Source organism: Cyprinus carpio, chromosome A15 (assembly GCF_018340385.1).
Source record: "Cyprinus carpio isolate SPL01 chromosome A15, ASM1834038v1, whole genome shotgun sequence".
NCBI classification, from domain to species: domain Eukaryota; kingdom Metazoa; phylum Chordata; class Actinopteri; order Cypriniformes; family Cyprinidae; genus Cyprinus; species Cyprinus carpio.
The window spans coordinates 895,760-914,394 of NC_056586.1; the positions used below are offsets into that span (position 1 = coordinate 895,760).

The 18,635-nt window shown below is 39.7% G+C and overlaps 1 protein-coding gene across 1 annotated transcript; it reads left to right on the forward strand.

The window, feature by feature from the left end:
* Window positions 1-1,707: 1,707 nt before the first annotated feature.
* LOC109109552 (60S ribosomal export protein NMD3) lies at window positions 1,708-17,381 on the forward strand. Its single transcript, XM_042770710.1, is given in 14 exon segments — window positions 1,708-1,814; window positions 2,808-2,904; window positions 9,035-9,115; window positions 9,188-9,316; window positions 10,044-10,134; window positions 10,245-10,303; window positions 10,468-10,578; window positions 11,676-11,793; window positions 12,617-12,763; window positions 13,148-13,259; window positions 13,354-13,501; window positions 15,333-15,366; window positions 16,288-16,377; window positions 16,440-17,381. Coding segments are annotated over 14 exon segments (1,458 nt in total). The 3' UTR covers window positions 16,574-17,381.
* The last annotated feature ends 1,254 nt before the right edge of the window (window positions 17,382-18,635 follow it).

Below are 18,635 nucleotides of genomic sequence, written 5' to 3' on the forward strand. Positions count from 1 at the left end.
GTCTTTGGACGCATCTGTATACACCTGTACATACTGATCATACTTACTCCTTATATAATATTTTGTAAATTCTGCTTCTGATATGTCCTGACCTTTCTCTTTTCTTTTTGCGGCTTTCTTGTGTGCGCGCGTCTACAGGTCCTTCTCAAAAAATTAGCATATTGTGAAAAAGTTCATTATTTTCCATAATGTAATGATAAAAATTAAACTTTCATATATTTTAGATTCATTGCACACCAACTGAAATATTTCAGGTCTTTTATTGTTTTAATACTGATGATTTTGGCATACAGCTCATGAAAACCCCAAATTCCTATCTCAAAAAATTAGCATATTTCATCTGACCAATAAAAGAAAAGTGTTTTTAATACAAAAAAAGTCAACCTTCAAATAATTATGTTCAGTTATGCACTCAATACTTGGTCGGGAATCCTTTTGCAGAAATGACTGCTTCAATGCGGCGTGGCATGGAGGCAATCAGCCTGTGGCACTGCTGAGGTGTTATGGAGGCCCAGGATGCTTCGATAGCGGCCTTAAGCTCATCCAGAGTGTTGGGTCTTGCGTCTTCAACTTTCTCTTCACAATATCCCACAGATTCTCTATGGGGTTCAGGTCAGGAGAGTTGGCAGGCCAATTGAGCACAGTAATACCATGGTCAGTAAACCATTTACCAGTGGTTTTGGCACTGTGAGCAGGTGCCAGGTCGTGCTGAAAAACGAAATCTTCATCTCCATAAAGCTTTTCAGCAGATGGAAGCATGAAGTGCTCCAAAATCTCCTGATAACCTGCTGCATTGACCCTGCCCTTGATAAAACACAGTGGACCAACACCAGCATCTGACATGGCACCCCAGACCATCACTGACTGTGGGTACTTGACACTGGACTTCAGGCATTTTGGCATTTCCTTCTCCCCAGCTCTTCCTCCAGACTCTGGCACCTTGATTTCCGAATGACATGCAAAATTTGCTTTCATCCGAAAAAATTACTTTGGACCACTGAGCAACAGTCCAGTGCTGCTTCTCTGTAGCCCAGGTCAGGCGCTTCTGCCGCTGTTTCTGGTTCAAAAAAGCACACGCCTGTGCACGGTGGCTCTGGATGTTTCTACTCCAGACTCAGTCCACTGCTTCCGCAGGTCCCCCAAGGTCTGGAATCGGTCCTTCTCCACAATCTTCCTCAGGGTCCGGTCACCTCTTCTCGTTGTGCAGCGTTTTTTGTCACACTTTTTCCTTCCCACAGACTTCCCACTGAGGTGCCTTGATATAGCACTCTGGGAACAGCCTATTCGTTCAGAAATTTCTTTCTGTGTCTCACCCTCTCGCTTGAGGGTGTCAATGATGGCCTTCTGGACAGCAGTCAGGTCGGCAGTCTTACCCATGATTGCGGTTTTGAGTAATGAACCAGGCTGGGAGTTTTTAAAAGCCTCAGGAATCTTTTGCAGGTGTTTAGAGTTAATTAGTTGATTCAGATGATTAGGTTAATAGCTCGTTTAGAGAACCTTTTCATGATATGCTAATTTTTTGAGATAGGAATTTTGGGTTTTCATGAGCTGTATGCCAAAATCATCAGTATTAAAACAATAAAAGACCTGAAATATTTCAGTTGGTGTGCAATGAATCTAAAATATATGAAAGTTTAATTTTTATAATTACATTATGGAAAATAATGAACTTTTTCACAATATGCAAATTTTTTGAGAAGGACCTGTATGTGTGGCATTGCCAACATGTGCGTGTCCTGCTTGAGGAGCAGAGTGGACATCTCAGAAGCAATCCCCAAACAAGTCTCAGTCCATTTCTGCAGGCAGTGTGAACGGTGACTGACCCCATAAACCCTCACCACGTCTCTGACAGTGAGAAGCTGAGAAATGCTTAATGAGGAGTATATAACAGACAGATCATAAAAAGCAGACGAAAGCGTCACAAAACTCTTATTAACTACATCTTGATCTTTATGTTCTCTCGTCAAGAACTGAAATGACTTCGTTACTCATAACTTTCACATTAAAAAAAAAATAAATATATATATATAGTGTTCCTGTGGCTCAGTGGTAGAGCATTGTGTTAGCAGCGCAAAGGTTGTGGGTTCGAGTCCCAGGGGAACACATGTTAGGTAAAAAAAAAATGTTAACCTGAATGCACTGTAAGTTGCTTTGGATAAAAGCTCTGCTAAATGCATAAATGTAAATATAGAAACAGCTGAAAGCACATGTGTGCAAAAATCACATAATCTGGGGCCTTTTAAATGTGTTAAGACAAGTTTATACATAGACTTCTAGTCCAAATATGAGAGTCAAAGTAAATGACTAGGGTTGCAAAAAGGTGAGAAATTTCCAGTAAGTTTCGGAAATATTCCAGAAATTTTGCAAACTTGAAAATTTCCAGTTGGTTTATTTTTTAGGATTGTTTTTTTAATGTTATTTTGATTTTTTTTGAGTTTCTATAAATGACAGACATTAAAAACAAACTTAGCAGTACAAAAGAATTTACAACAGTTTTACTAAAGTAAAGTTATTTTACAAAAGCAGACTGCTTTTTAAACGTGCCCTTCGATCTTAAGCAACTTCAACTTCTCTCATGTGAATAAATGCGGTTTTTAGTGAAGAGACCCATTGTTTTGAACACTTCTCCAGTTTTTCTGCAGGAATAGTGGGAGGAGAACATGCATGTTGTAGTTCATTCAGAATATGATCACACGTGTACAGGAACACTGCTCACAGCTCTAAATCATGTCGGCCTCTTTTTAGGAACTGAAGTAAAGGATTAACCAGAATATGGATTTAAAGGAGGGCTTGTTGTGTGTGTGTAGGTACCTGCAGCCTCCGGGGACATGGCTCCAGTGCGCTCTGGAGTCCAGGGAGCTTCTGGCTCTGTGCCTTAAGAAACTCAAGGCTTCCATGGCAAAGGTGGGTAACTCACAGAATCATCCTCATCACATCTGTCACGGCTGTACTTTGTATTATCTTCTCTGCCGTGTCTGGTGTGTGTTTGTGCTCCCCCTACAGGTGCGCTGCGGAGCTGTGAGGTAATCAGGTGGATTGGGTGCACCGGTGCACAGGTGTGCCTATTGATAAGAGCTTCCTGTTGGGCTTCCTCGTGGAGCGTTCCTTTCAGTCACATCGATCCCTGGCCAGGACCGTGATGTTGATCGGCGTTGCGAGAGATAGTCTTTGTTATGGAGACTGAAAATAAAGAGAGTATTCTAACCGCCGAAACCGCTTTTTCCTCCTTCATTGTTTCTCCCTAATAAGGGCGTAACAGTTGGGGGCTCGTCAAATAAAATTTGGGTATGGATTCGTGCAAATTTTGGATTGAAAGACTATTGTCTTTGAAGGAGGATAAAAGGTAGGATGTTTGAATTGAATACATTTGTATATTATCCGCCTATTTGTAAATTGATAAAGTTGGAACGCTCTATTAGTTTGTTAGGTTCTATAACATAATTTGTTGGGAGCATTTAAAGAACAAACCTTCCGGGTAGGGTTAGTACGTGTCTTTGGGCACGTAGTTTTTTTTATTTTTGTTTGTTATTTTTGGTTGGCTCGGGGCTTAGAGCAGTTGTCTCGGGAGCACATCCGAGGTTTGGGGGGCGACTCGGCAATTGGTCGTCTTCCCAAACTTACGGGAGTTAGTGCGTAAGTACCCGGTCTTGGGCCAACTGAAGACTAGGGTTTATTTAGTTAAACGGATGGTTTAGTTTCTTTAAATTCTGATTTGTCAGTTTAAAAAAAAAATATTATATATATATATATATATATATATATATATATATATATATATATATATATTTAGTTTTTTTTTTGTATAGTTTTATATTTGTTTAGCGAGTGTTTTGTAAGCGTGATTAATGGTAATTATGGCCACCGATGTAATTTAAACGTTTTCTCAGTCTCCGTCAGAGGAATTGTTAGAGGGAATGACCAAAGAGCAATTATTAGAATTAGCTGCGCATTATAAAATCGAGCTAACTTATAATCAAAAAAGGTCAAAAGATGGAATTAAATTAATTATTGAGAATGCGCTGTGTGATCTTAAAATATTGAGAAGAAAATCTAGGGTGCCTGATTTAGCTGCATTGCCTGATTTAAGCACTCTTGGTGCGACTGCTCTTTCGCCGTCCGGCAGAGCTGAGTGGACGCCGACTACTCTTACATTGCCGGAGTTAAGCACTCTTTCATTTGAGCAGCAGAAAGAGTTTGTTGATGATACAACGTGATACTGAGTGTGAGAAGCGCCGCTTGGAATGTGACAAGGTGCGTTTGGAGATTGAAAGGCATCGACTAGATTTACACGAAGGTAAGCCGGTGGGTGCAGATTTTGATATTGGTTCGACGAAACTAAGTGTGGCACATAATTTGCGTTTGGTACCGCCGTTTAATGAGTCTGAGGTGGAGATTTTTTTTCTCCTGTTTGAGCGAGTCGCAGTAGCGTGTAAATGGAGTAATGTTGAACGCGCTATGTTGCTTCAGTGCGTTTTATTATGTTGGGTCGTGTGACACTGATCTACGCTATCTGATGCTGACAGCCAGAATTATGAAGCCATTAAGGCGGCGGTGTTGAAAATAAATGAGCGTGTGCCAGAGTTATCGGCAACACTTTCGTACGTTACAGCGAAAGTTGAATGAAACGAATGTTGAGTTCGTAAGAGGATTGACTGTGCAGTTTGGTCTTTGGTGTACAGCGGCATATAGTACAACAATGGATAAGCTGAGAGAGTTAACTTTATTTGAACAATACAGAAATACACTTCCTGAAATTGTAGCTACTTATGTTGCGGAGCGTCAGGTTAAAACTGCTTCAGAAGCTGCACTGCTGGTGGATGATTGGGAACTTATTCATAAGCCCTATGTTGAAAGATTTAGTGAACGTCAGGTTCATACACGGGTCAATTCTTCCGTTGTCCCTGTGGGCCCAGCCAGGCGGTTTTTTAAAAAAAACATCAAGTGACTATGATAACTGCAATTATTGTCTGGGTAAAGGACATTGGAAGTCGAATTGTCCAGTGCTTAAGTCAAAGAATTCAAGTGTAAAATTTGTTAGACACGGCCATTCCATGAAGCCGGCTGTCCTGGCTACTTCTGTTCCTGTGGTAAATCAGGCCGGGGTTTTGAAAGGAATACCGGGGGTAGCGCCCAAGAATGTAGAGAATCACCAGCAGTTATTTGAACCATTTATTTCTAATGGTTTTGTGTCGCTTCCAGGTGGTGTTGAGAAAGTAGCTGTGAAAATTCTCTGGGACATGGGCTCATCCGAGTCATTTATTTTGGAGTCTGTTACCCTTCTCAGCTGAGTCGCACACTGGTAGTTCACTGCTGATTTGCGGAATTGGGCTTAATACATTATCTGTACCCCTGCATAAAGTCGATTTGATCTGTGACCTAGTGCATGGGGTGGTGGATCTTGGTATACGCCCTATTCTACCGGTTGATGGCGTTTCTCTGATTCTAGGAAATAATTTAGCCGGGGGACGCGTTTGGGTTAATGAATCGCCCTCTCTGGTTGTGACTGATGAACCGTCCTGTACTGATGGTCCGGATGAGAGTGCGCAACAGTTTCCGAAAGTGTTCGTTGCGTGTGCCGTGACTCGTTCTGGGGCTCAAACTAGAGCTGAAGAAAAAATCGGTGAAATTGAATCGTGTTTTGTTTTGAAGGATTATCCCATCGTGGTTTCTCAGGAAGAGTTGTCAGTTGAACAGCAGAATGATGAAACATTAAAACCACAATTTGAACAGGTTGTTGACGGCAATGAAATTCGTGACAGAGCACAAGGCTATTTTATTGAACAGGGGGTTTTATTGAGGAAGTGGTCCCCGCATGCTATTGATGGTATGGGAGGTTCTGTCATTCAGGTCGTGATACCCGTAAAATTTCGCTCGTTGGTGTTAAAAATGGCCCACGATCAGCTTGCCGGTCATGCTGGTGTTCAGAAAACGTATGGCCGAGTTCTTCGCTATTTCTACTGGCCTCGTATTAAAAAGGACGTTGGCAGTTTTATTAAGACCTGTCACACATGCCAGCTTACTGGTAAACCGAACCAGTCGTTGAAGCCAGCTCCTCTGCGTCCAATTCCGGCTGTATGTCAACCGTTCGAACACCTTATTATTGATTGTGTTGGTCCACTTCCTCGCTCGAAAGCTGGAAGTGAGTACTTGTTGACAGTGATGTGTCAAGTTACGCGTTATCCAGCTGCGTATCCATTGCGCTCAATTAATACAAAATCTATTGTGAAAGCGCTCACTCAGTTTGTGTCTATTTTTGGATTACCGAAAATTATCCAATCAGACCAAGGAAGTAATTTCACTTCGAAATTGTTTGCGGAGGTGCTTTTCGAGCTGGGTATTAAACATAATGTCAACAGCATACCATGCCCAGAGTCAAGGGGCACTTGAGCGTTTTCATTCTACGTTAAAATCATTATTGAGAGCCTACTGTCTGGAAATGCAGCGGGACTGGGAAGAAGGTCTGCCGTGGTTGATGTTAGCAGCCAGGGAAGTTACGCAACAGAGTATTGGTTTTAGCCCAAACGAGCTGGTTTTTGCACACAAAGTCAGGGGGTTATTAGCTGTCTTATATGATCAATGGATTGATTCAGAACCACCTGAAAAATTGTCAGAGTACGTACTGGGTTTCCGTCGTCGGCTTTCATTAGCTGGGGAGTTAGCTGGAAAATGTTTAAATAAAACTCAGGGGAAAATGAAAAAGCTGTTTGACCGTTACACTGAACATCGGAAGTTTAGCGTTGGAGATCAGGTCATCGCGCTTCTGCCTGTAGTAGATTCCCCGTTCCAAGCCAAATATACTGGCCCGTATGAGATAATACATTGCGGGGCCATGGATAATTACATGATTCTGACGCCAGACCGAAGAAAGAGATCCCAAGTCTGTCATGTAAATCTCCTTAAGCCTTATTATCAGCGTAGCCGATTGGTTTCAAAGCCAGTGGCGCCGGTGGTGCTAGTGGACAGCTCCCCTCAGGCAGGTGTTACACAGGACATGATGAGTATGCCTGTGGACGAATTAAAATCTCCTGATGACGGCGTGTTACTAGGTCGTTTAAAGAATTCTGAAACGTTGAAAAATCTGCCTTCTAATCTTAAACATTTAGATGCGACACATAGTCAAGAATTGATTAGTTTGCTTTCGGAGTTCCCGGAGCTGTTCTCGGATGTTCCAACTCAAACGACGGAAATGGAGCATGATATCGAGGTGGGCGAAGCTGCTCCTGTCCGTCAACATTTTTACAGGGTTCCGCTGAATAAACGAGAGGTTTTAGAAAAGGAAGTCCAGTATTTGCTGGATAACATATTAGCCAAGCCTTCATTTTCCAGCTGGTCCTCGCCGTGTTTGTTGGTAAAAAAATCTGACGGTACGTCTCATTTTTGTACATATTAGAGGAAACTGAATACTGTTACAAAACCAGACTCCTTTCCTCTGCCGAGAATGGAGGACTGTGTCGATCAGGTCGGTGCCGCAAAATTTGTGACAAAATTGGATTTACTTAAGGGCTATTGGCAGATTCCGTTGACAGAGCGCGCGCGCGAGGTTTCATCGTTTATAACATCTAATGGATTATTTTCTTACCGGGTCATGAGTTTCGGTCTTCGAAACGCACCGGCGACGTTTCAAAGAATGATGAATAGGGTTATTGCGGGGCTAAAAGGCGTGACGGTTTATTTGGATGATACGATTGTGGTAAGTGATACATGGTCAGAACACCTGGAACGTTTACGCTTGCTTTTAGTCCGTCTCTCTCATGTAAATCTTACGTTGAATCTTGCTAAGTGTGAGTTTGCAGGAGCAACAGTAACGTATCAAGGACAGGTGCGTCCAGTGAGGGAGAAGGTGAGAGCAATAGATGAATATCCTGTTCCAGTCACTAAAAAGGAGTTAAAGAGCTTTCTAGGTCTGGTAGGTTTCTACCGTTGTTTCTGTAGGAATTTCTCGACGGTCGTTGCCCCTTTGACGGACCTATTGAAAGCTAAAGTCCTATTTGTTTAGTCTGAGTCTTGTCAGAATGCCTTTGAGGCAGTGAAATCGTTGTTAACCACGACTCCCTGTCCTAATGGCACCTCAGCTGGAGAAAACATTCAAAATTCAGGTAGATGCCAGTAAGGAGGGAGCAGGGGCAGTGCTAATTCAAGAGGATGATGTGGGGATTGAACGGCCGGTTTGTTTTTTCTCACGGAAGTTCAATAGTTATCAAAAGAACTACTCCACAATTGAAAAAAAGAGGCGCTTGCGTTAATTTTGGCACTCCAACATTTCGAAGTGTATGTTGGTGGGAACAGCGCACCAGTAATAGTTTATAGTGATCATAACCCGCTTACATTTTTACATTCCTTTAAAAGTCCAAATCAACGGCTGATGCGTTGGTGCCTGTTTCTTCAGCCCTTTCATTTGGATGTTAGGCATGTGAAGGGCTTGGAAAATGTAGTGGCCGACGCGCTGTCTAGGGCACCCTTGTAGAACATTTTTGTAAAGGGTTGCCTTGGATTACTAGTTAACAGGTTTGTTTTTTTACTCTATCCATGTGGGGGAAGATTTTGTTGGTTATGTATGTATAGGCCTATAATAAAGTTATGTGTTGGTGCGGTTATAAGTGTTTAAGTATTGTTGGCGGAAACCTATTGGTTTCCTTTTCTTAAGTGGGGGATGTCACGGCTGTACTTTGTATTATCTTCTCTGCCGTGTCTGGTGTGTGTTTGTTCTCCCCCTACAGGTGTGCTGCGGAGCTGTGAGGTAATCAGGTGGATTGGGTGCACCGGTGCACAGGTGTGCCTATTGATAAGAGCTTCCTGTTGGGCGTCCTCGGGGGCGTTCCTTTCAGTTACATCGATCCCTGGCCAGGACCGTGATGTTGATCGGCGTTGCGAGAGTTTGAGAGATAGTCTTTGTTATGGAGACTGAAAATAAAGAGAGTATTCTAACCGCCGAAACCGCTTTTTCCTCCTTCATTGTTGCTCCCTAATAAGGGCATAACAACATCGAGGACAGCTAATGCTGAGTTCACCGTGTGTTTCGTTTATCTCCATCAAGGTCAGACTCATCGATGCTGGCTTCTTATGGACGGAGCCGCACTCGAAAAGAATCAAGATGAAGCTGAGCATCCAGAAAGAGGTAACGCAGGGGGTCTCTAGACTGAGGTGGCTCCAGGTTGGCAGTGTTTCAGTGAGACTGATGTGTCTGTAGGTCATGAACGGAGCCATTCTGCAGAAGGTGTTCATGGTGGAGTTTGTGATTCAGCCTCAGATGTGTGAGGACTGTCATCGAGTGGAGGCCAAAGACTTCTGGAAAGCAGTTGTGCAAGTCAGACAGAAGGTACACGCCTAGAGATGAGGGTTGCAGCACAAAATCAGCATTGACTGGTGTAAGGCCAGGGCTGATAAGTGCCCGGATTTTCTTTAGTTTTAAGCTATTATGCACAGGGTTGCCAGGTTTTCACATCAAAACCTGTCCAATTGCTAGTCAAAACTAGCCCAAGACTAGGCCAGAGGCGTTCAGAGGGTAAAATACAAGTACAATACATGTTTTTGGTATGGTTCCTATTGCAAAATTTGCATTTCAGGGGCTAAATATAACGTAATTGGGGTCACTTCAGCCCGCGGCAACAGCAGGAAAACCACAGACTTGGCAACCCCGATTACATTTAATAATATTAATCCTAAAATATCTAATGAAATCTTAGGTTGCATTGAAGGGTGAATTGTCATTTATCAAATTTGACTTAACAGAGATATTGTCTTTGTGTTAAGTGGGTCTTAAAGTGACAGCAGCCCAGTATTCCTGCTGCTGGCATTAAAGGGACATTTTTTGTGGGCATGTTGCATTTATTCGTTTACTCATTTTAGTGTAGTTATGGACATGTTTTAGTTGTTTTTTTTTTTTTTTTATATTTTTAAGATTGCTGGTAATCAAACAGTTGGTGGTTCCCATTGACTTCCATAGTATTTCTTTTCCTACTATGAAAGTCAATGGGAACCACCAACTGTGTGTTTATTATTTAAAGCTTTGTTGTTGAAGTTTTCTATTTTTTATTTTTTTTCAGACTGTCCACAAAAAGACGTTTTACTACTTGGAGCAGCTGATTTTGAAACACAAGCTGCATCAGAGCACAGTGCGGATCAAAGAGATCCATGGTATGTTTCCCTCAGTGTTTGTCATCAGGATGCTGTGTCGTGAGTTCTTGTGCCGCTCGGAGCCTGACCCATCGTCCTGCTGTTTAATATTCATGCCTGTGTGCTTCCAGAGGGCATTGACTTCTACTACGCCTCTAAGCAGCATGCTCAGAAGATGGTGGACTTCTTAGTTAGTCTGTGCATCTGTACTGTTGGATTGGAATAAAGAGAAAGGTCTTCAGTTCAACTTCGATTCCAGACGTGTCGAAACAGTCAGTGAGTTGGGCGAGAGCTGATAGCTTGTATCTAACCGAAGCTCTGTCATGACGCTAGTTTTGGTCTAATAACAGTGAGTGTTGTTTGTTCAGGTCGAAGGCGTCCCAGCGGTTGATCTCTCATGATGTTCACTCCAATACCTACAACTACAAAAGCACCTTCTCGGCGGAGCTCGTTCCTGTGTGTAAGGTAAGCACCACACGCTCTGGTTGAGCCTTGGATCATTCTGAAATCATCTGGAATGATTCACACAGTACTGTTTAAACTCACCTTTGAGTGATAAGGAAACATGCATGGATGTGAAAATAAAGAGCGGGTCTCACTTGATAGTTATTAAGTGCAATAAGCAGTGAAAAAGAGCTCAATGTGGTGTGACTGACACACACACACACACACACACACACACACACACACACACACACACACTCCGATAGTGCCTCTCTCAGACAGCATGTGATCACAAAAATAGATCTCTCTTGTGCTTGAATGGTCAAATATGCACACAGTTATGTCATAATGCCCGTCGTGTGGTGTATTAAAGTAATCTCAGTCAGTTATGTTAAATAAATGTGAAAACCAGATGGGTTTCAGTATATTGGATCCGTGCAGTCGGTCTTAAAGGGACAGCAGCCTTATTTACCTGCTGCTGTCTGCATTATTAATGTTAGTCATGTTTGATTGATACCGTGAAGACTATGCTGTGTTTTATTTATGCACTTTATTCAGTTTCTGTAATATTTTTTACCACATGTTAAATAAACCTACTGTAGCTGAATAAATTAAGTTTATTTTATATTTATGTGTGTTGTAATTTGCTTTTTCTTACTTTTAATAATAATTTAAAAAGCTATATCGACATATATATAAATCGTTATCGTGAAATAAAAGTTTTCTTACCGTGAAATAAGGTTTAGATCATATCGCCCACCCCTATTTCACATGTGATCACTAAATATTGTAGAAACTTAATTTTCTTAAGTTGCTTTGCAATGATTTGTATCGTAAAAAGCACTATACAAATAAACTTGAATTGAATTGAATGTGTTTTCATGCTGGATGAATGCTTTTTATTTTGTTCTATTTTCTGGTGCTCTGTTGATATAGAATGAGTTTTTTTTTTTTTAAACATGACGCCTTATTCTGTCTTCTAGCTTCAACTTTTCACACAGACACACACTCACACACTCACTCACACACACGCACACACACCGAATGATTTCACATGTAATGCATAGCTTTAGACAATAAAAAACCTCATATGTGTGTTGCTTTTCTGTTTCTGGCAGAATAACGTGGTGTGTCTGTCTCCACGGCTCGCCCAGAGTCTGGGGAACATGGGTCAGGTGTGTGTCTGCATCCGGGTCACCAGCTCTATACACCTGATTGACCCCAACACCCTGCAGAGCTCGAGATCGTCTCCTGTCAGACCTTTCACACGAGACAGATGTGCACCAGATGGTTTATGACTAGCTCTAGAGGATCCTAAACTACGATTCGGGACATTTCTAAACGGAGCGTGTGAAAGGTACAGAGCTGCCAGATTGTGCGGTGTTTTATAAACCAATAAAAGAATCTTAAAATCAGTTCTTTGATGGACTGGTAACCAGTGCAGGTCTATTAAAGCTGCTGTAATATGCTTTCTCCTTTTGTGTTTCATTAGTACTCTGGCTGAAACCTTTTCTAACACTGTGTCTTTACTGTCACTTTTTTTTTTATCAGTTTAACACATCTTTGCTGAATAAAAGTATTAATTTCTTTCAGAAAAAGAAAGAAAACAAATGTGCTGACCCCAGACTTTTGAACGGTAGTGTATATTGTTACAAAAGATTTCTGTTTTGAATAAATGCTGTTCTTTTTAACTTTTTATTCATTAAAGAATCCTGAAAAAAAATGTCACATGTTCCCAAAAAAAATATGAAGAGCAAAACTGTTTCCAATATTTAAAATTAATCCGCATATTAGAATGATTTCTGAAGATCATGTGACACTGAAGACTGGAGTAATGATGCTGAAAATACAGCAGCGCATCACAGAAATAAATTACAGTTTAACAGATATGCACACAGAAAATAGTTATTTTAAATTGTAATATATTATTACTGTTTTTACTGTATTTTTGATCAAATGAATGCAGCCTTGGTGAGCTTCATTCAAAAAAGTCTTACTAACCCTTAATGGTAGAAGTGCAGCGTAATGTTTGATTTATTGTGAGTGTGTTTGATTTCAGGCGCTGAGGTGGATGGGAACACATTCTGGCGTCATCCGTTCAGCAGTCTGTGCAGCCCACAGTAGCTGGAGGAGTTCATCGTCATGGACATCCACATCATCAGAGACCAGCGCTTAGGAGCCGGCGCCGGCCTCAAGTCCAGCAAGGTAAGAGACGTCAGGCTTGCTCTGGTGAAAACACCTACAAACTCCAATAAACCAGAAGCACAGAGTGGCTCCAGCATGGCACGATGATGGTCAAACGGTTCATCATGATCACTGTGTTAAAAGTACGTCCTCTCACATGGTTTGCTTGCAGATTTAGATTTCTCAGCATCCCTGAGAAAGAGAACTGATCGGATGCATTGCACTTTTATTGAATAGAGATTGCCTTGATTCTGATTGATTGTGTTGTGTTTCTGATGTACTACACACCCTTGCACTAACAGGATAAATGGATTTGGTGCGTTTGATTGTACTTCTGCAAATCCAGTGACGTGTGTGTGTGTGTGTGTGTGTGTGTGTGTGTGTGTGTGTGTGTGTGTGTGTGTGTGTGTGTTGGCTGAGGTTTGGGTTCAGAAGACGTCAGAGATGGACTCCAGTCATCAGTATCACTGCAGAACGTTCCTGGGTCACCTGCTGAACATCGGAGATCTGGTGCTGGGGTCAGTTCACATCCGTCACATGACCGCTTCAGTCATTTAATGCATGAAAACAGCTCAATGAGTTGATCGCAACATGCTCCTGTTTTTACCCCAGCTTTGATTTTGCCAATGCCAATATCAATGATGAGTTCCTCAATAAGATGAACCCTCACCATGTTCCTGACGTGGTAAGACAGTCACAGTCACATCTTTACAATTCAGTGTATAACACAGAACTTTGTGTGAATGAAAGGCGCAGCTGTGTGGTTTCATTTCGTGACGCTCGAGTTGTATTTAGTCTCAATAATATATGAACACAAACAATCTTTAGAACTGCTCTGAGTCACTTCATGAGCATTTTACTGTTTCTTTTGATAAAACCTATCTTCATATCATATACAAACAGAAACTTAAATGTCTTCACAGCAACCCGTCAAAATTAAAGTTCGGTTTAACTTGAAGAAACTGTGACAAATATATTACTTAATGTCTTGATAGTACTTCTACACAGCAAAATCCCCAGTGTTAATTTAACACTCTGAGTGTGGACTCATATAAACACCGAAGTAGTGTTAAAAGTAACACTGAAGCAGTGTTAAAGTTAATGAGATAATTAGGTGATTAATTGAGGTATGATTGACTATTATTGAAGACACCTGATGTTAACAAGCAGAATCACCAAACGAGAAAATCACAATTTGTGTGTCACCATTATAGTGGTCAGTGTTTGCTTTACTTGGGATCTTGACCCTTGACTTTTTAACATTAAATTTTGTTTGGCTGATATAACTGAGTTATAACAGACAGATAAGCCGAGAGTGAAAGTCATCAGGTGGTGATGATTATGTTTTAATGTAATCATTATGTGACCTGAATCATTGAACTCATTCAGAGTCTTTTATCTGAGTTATATTTCCTTGATTGAATATAATAACTTTTGATGCCACAGTGAAAAAGTCTGTATCTGTTATACATTTTGTAAGGGTCCCTCGCAAACTGTTCTGATTTTTTTTTTCGATTCATTATTTTAGGCACACACAGACATCAAGAATCAGTGTATGAATCTCAACAATGGTGACAAACAGCATATTCAGATAAACAGATCAACTCTGAACATCACAAAACTAGATACTAAAGAGTCACATAAAAACCGGCAAAAATGATGAGTTTTTATTGGCTATAACATGCTTTTTTGATGGTCACCATTGTTGTGATGCTCACGCTGATTCTTGATGTCTGTGTGTCTAAATAAAAAACTATTTATTTATTATGTAGCTGTAACTTTTAAAAACATCGGTCTGATTAGGACAAAAATGCAAGGTCTTGTTTTTTTTCATTTAACTTATGTAATAAATAAAGACAATCCAACTCAAGTATTCAGATCCAAAACATAACCAACAACACATGACCACATTTCCTCTGGTTTGTCTGTCTGTTATAACGCAGTTATCACAGCCACACAAAACCTGAAGTTAACCACTTAAGGGTCAAGATCCCAACTAAAGCAAACACTGACCACTATAATGGTGACACACAACTTGTGATTTTATTCTTTGGTGATTCTGCTTGTTAACATCAGGTGTCTTCAATAATAGTCAATCATACCTCAATTAATCTCCTAATTATCTCATTAACTTCAACACTGCTTCAGTGTTACTTTTAACACTACTTCAGTGTTTATATGAGTCCACACTCAGAGTGTTAAATTAACACTGGAGATTTTGCTGTGTACTACTAAAAATATTATTCAAACTTCTTTTTTTTTCTTAAGGAATAATCAAAATTTTTCTTCCATGTTTTAAATATAACTATAAACGTCAGTTGTGCATAACTTTGTTTGCCAAAAAAGGAAGGGTTTGTTTAATTTTCATTTGAATAAAAGATAAATTAATGTTTTATGCCTTCATTTATTTACCAGAAAAATTTAAATGCACAACACAATATTTAATTTTTTTTAATAATAATAAATTCTTTTTTTCTTTAATAAAATCAGTTAATTACATGTGCTTTTGATTATTAAAATTTCATCAAACCATTAAAATGGAATCCAGAAAATTAAAATGGAAAACACAGAATTTTTGGTACAAAAAAAAGAAACAAAAAGAATTTGATACAAATAGGGCCCTAAAAATGTAACTTTTTTTAAACTTTAAATGAATTGTGTAAGTTTTATGATTTCAATTATACCGTACATGCTTTTTGATTAATACGATTTAATTTAACCATTAAAACAAAATTCCAGAAAAATTTAAAAAACTGAGTTTGGTAAAAAACAAAATGAAAGGGATTTCATAGTGCCCTACTACTACTATAATGCAAAACAAAAGCATTAATAAATCATAGTTGTATTCGCAATACAATAGACAAAAATTGCAGTGAGGAGAATTATTGAGAAAAATGAGAATTGCAAAGCCATGCAAACCTGGAAGCATTGAGACTTTTACATTAATGGTCATGTGTGAGGAATGGTATAATGTAAAGTATGGAAATGATCCTAAACATAAGCTTCGCTTTCTAAATGCAGTTTTTTTCCTTTGTGATTTTGGGATGAAATATGACAGACATGTTTGCGTGAAACATCTGCTTATCAAGAACAGATAGCGTATAAATTGTTTTTTTACATCAACAAATGTACAATTGAAATATTGGAATAACAATTTACTATAAAGTTTTATTAACATTAGTTAACAATGAACAATGCCTCTCCAGCATTTCTTAATTTTGATTAATAAATTCTGTAAGAAAGAGTGTGTGTGATGTATTCTCTCCTGCTCTACCGTGAAACACACTTAAGGTTAAGGTGGGGCTGGGCGATAAACAATATCATATCGAGAGCACAGTGAATGTTTGATGATGAGATCTGGATATTTTTACACTTTCTCTGGTGTGTGATTGGCTGTTAACCCAAAGGTGGCGGCAGCAGTCAGTGCATGTTTAATAAGTCTACATGTGTCTGAATGAATGACACGGTTTCGTCTGATACACACAAACGTGTGCACATAAATCAAACATAAATCAGTCGTTATTCTTTCTGATTTAACTTGTTGCCTGTTTGATGGTAATCATAGACAATACACTGAATTCCTGGAGGACCTGGAGGAAGATGAGATGCTGAGGAAGAACGTCAACATCTTCAGAGGTGAAGAAACACCCCAGCACTCACGACGCTGTACTCATATCCGAATCATTCTGGCTGTACAGATGCTTCGAAGGTCCCTGTGGAGAGCGAGACGGATGACGACGGCGCTCCCAGGATCTCTCTGACGGAGATGATGGAGGATCTGAGCCTGAGTGACGCCACCGGTGGAGCAGGAGCCGAGATGATGACTGACTAATATACAGCACCTCAGAACATTTCCTAATGTGCTGCGGTAAATAAAACATCTTAAACCCTGTCTCTGTGTGACAGGTGCTTGAGAAATAAGACGGATGGGTGACCCAAAAATGAAAATGGTGTCATTTACTCGTCCTCATGTCATTAAACACCAAATGAGTTTGTTTAATGAACATCCAGAAGGGTGAAATCAGTACATAGTGAATGACTTGAATTGAATTTTGTAAATCTTTAGACTTATTTATGGATCATGCCTTCTGGAAGGAGGACCGCATGGATCTCATCCCGTACAGACTCACTCGTCTGCTTCAGAAGTTGCTACAGTGATGCATTGATTTCACACAGGTTTGGGTCAAATCTGGACAGACTGTTGGGTGTAAGAGGCTTTCACTGCTCCAGCAGCAGGTCCAGCCGTGTGGTTTTGAAGGTTTCTTGAGTGTTCTTCCTTTTCTGTGTGCAACCGTGCATAACACTTCTATAAAAACAGAGTAGATCAGCTTTTGTTTGGATGTTCTCTTGTTTTTTCCATTGACTGGTTTGGCTGCTACACCTTTAAGCCTCTCATGTCTTTCTCTGAAACTAGTCTTGATCTAAAATTAGTTCAAAAAGCAGGAAAATATATTTAATTCCTTCCACAACGGTATTAAATGCAGTCAATTTGCATGGCCTCTATGTGAGTTTCATTGCTCATTTAGGAAATGACAGAAATGGGATTTTTCCCCAATGGTTAAATTTAAACTCCAGTTGATGTTGACCAAAGCTTTTGTCAAAAAAACAAAAACATGTTTAATAGTGATGCAGTGTATCGTTGTTTTAATATAATTTGTGTATGAAGGCAATGTGAACCTTGTCTATGAAGTAAGTTAAAATATACAGACTGCAGATTTTATGTGTTTATTTTCCTTTAGTGTCAATACTCCTACACAATAAAATCCCTAGAAAAACTACTTTATATATATATATATATATATATATATATATATATATATATATATATATATATATATATATATATGAAGCATCAGTTTAACATTGAAAGAGCAAGGTCTTTGATTGATTGCACTTTATACTCGCCATGAATATAGCCCTAGAAGCTGGTATGGCATTTAAAAGAAAAGAAAGAAAGAGCAAGGTAAGACTGAAGTGAAATTATTTAAAAGTTGACAACTGTTTTATGCTAAAAATGTAAAAAAAAAAAAAAAAAAAAAAAACACAGTAATATACAGTGAAGCAAACTACTTGACAATTTTCCTCAAATCTCACCATTTTAAATTGAAGATATGGTTTATGTGATTCATGCAATTCATAATGGAATGTGATGAGACATGAAATATTTTGTTTTCGATGCGATGTTCGAGACGTGGTTACCTTGGGCTGCAGTAATCCAAAATGGCAAAAGTGCAAAAAAGGCCCACATACTAAATTATAAAAGCAAAATGTGAAGAAAAAAATGACAGATTTACTCAAAATGACAAAAAATAACAGCAAAGTTCCACTCACAGCTTCACCTTCTTTAGTGCCTTAACACCATTAGCAAACATCGCTGGAATTCCACACTTTATTTTGTCATGCAAAACCCATATTGTAATTCACTGAAAGTGACTTGACGTGTAGCCAAGTATGGTGTACATTTGCATGTGCTCTGCATTTCACCCATCCAAATGCGCATTTACACACGTATACACATACACACACACACACACACACACACACATGTTTGTTTTTGTGAATTGTGGGGACATCCCATAGGCGTAATGGTTTTTATTCTGTACAAACTGTATGTTCTATTGCCCTACACCAACCCTACACCTAACCCTACCCCTTACAGGAAACTTTGTGCATTTTTACTTTTATAAAAAACTCATTCTGTATGGTTTATAAGCGTTTTGAAAAATGGGGACATGGGTTATGTCCAGTCACCCTCTCCTTGTAATACCTGTGACATACCCATGTCATTATACAAAGTTGTGTCCTGATATGTCTCTCTCTCACACACACTCTCACACACACACACACTCACACACACACACACACACACACACACACACACACACACACACACA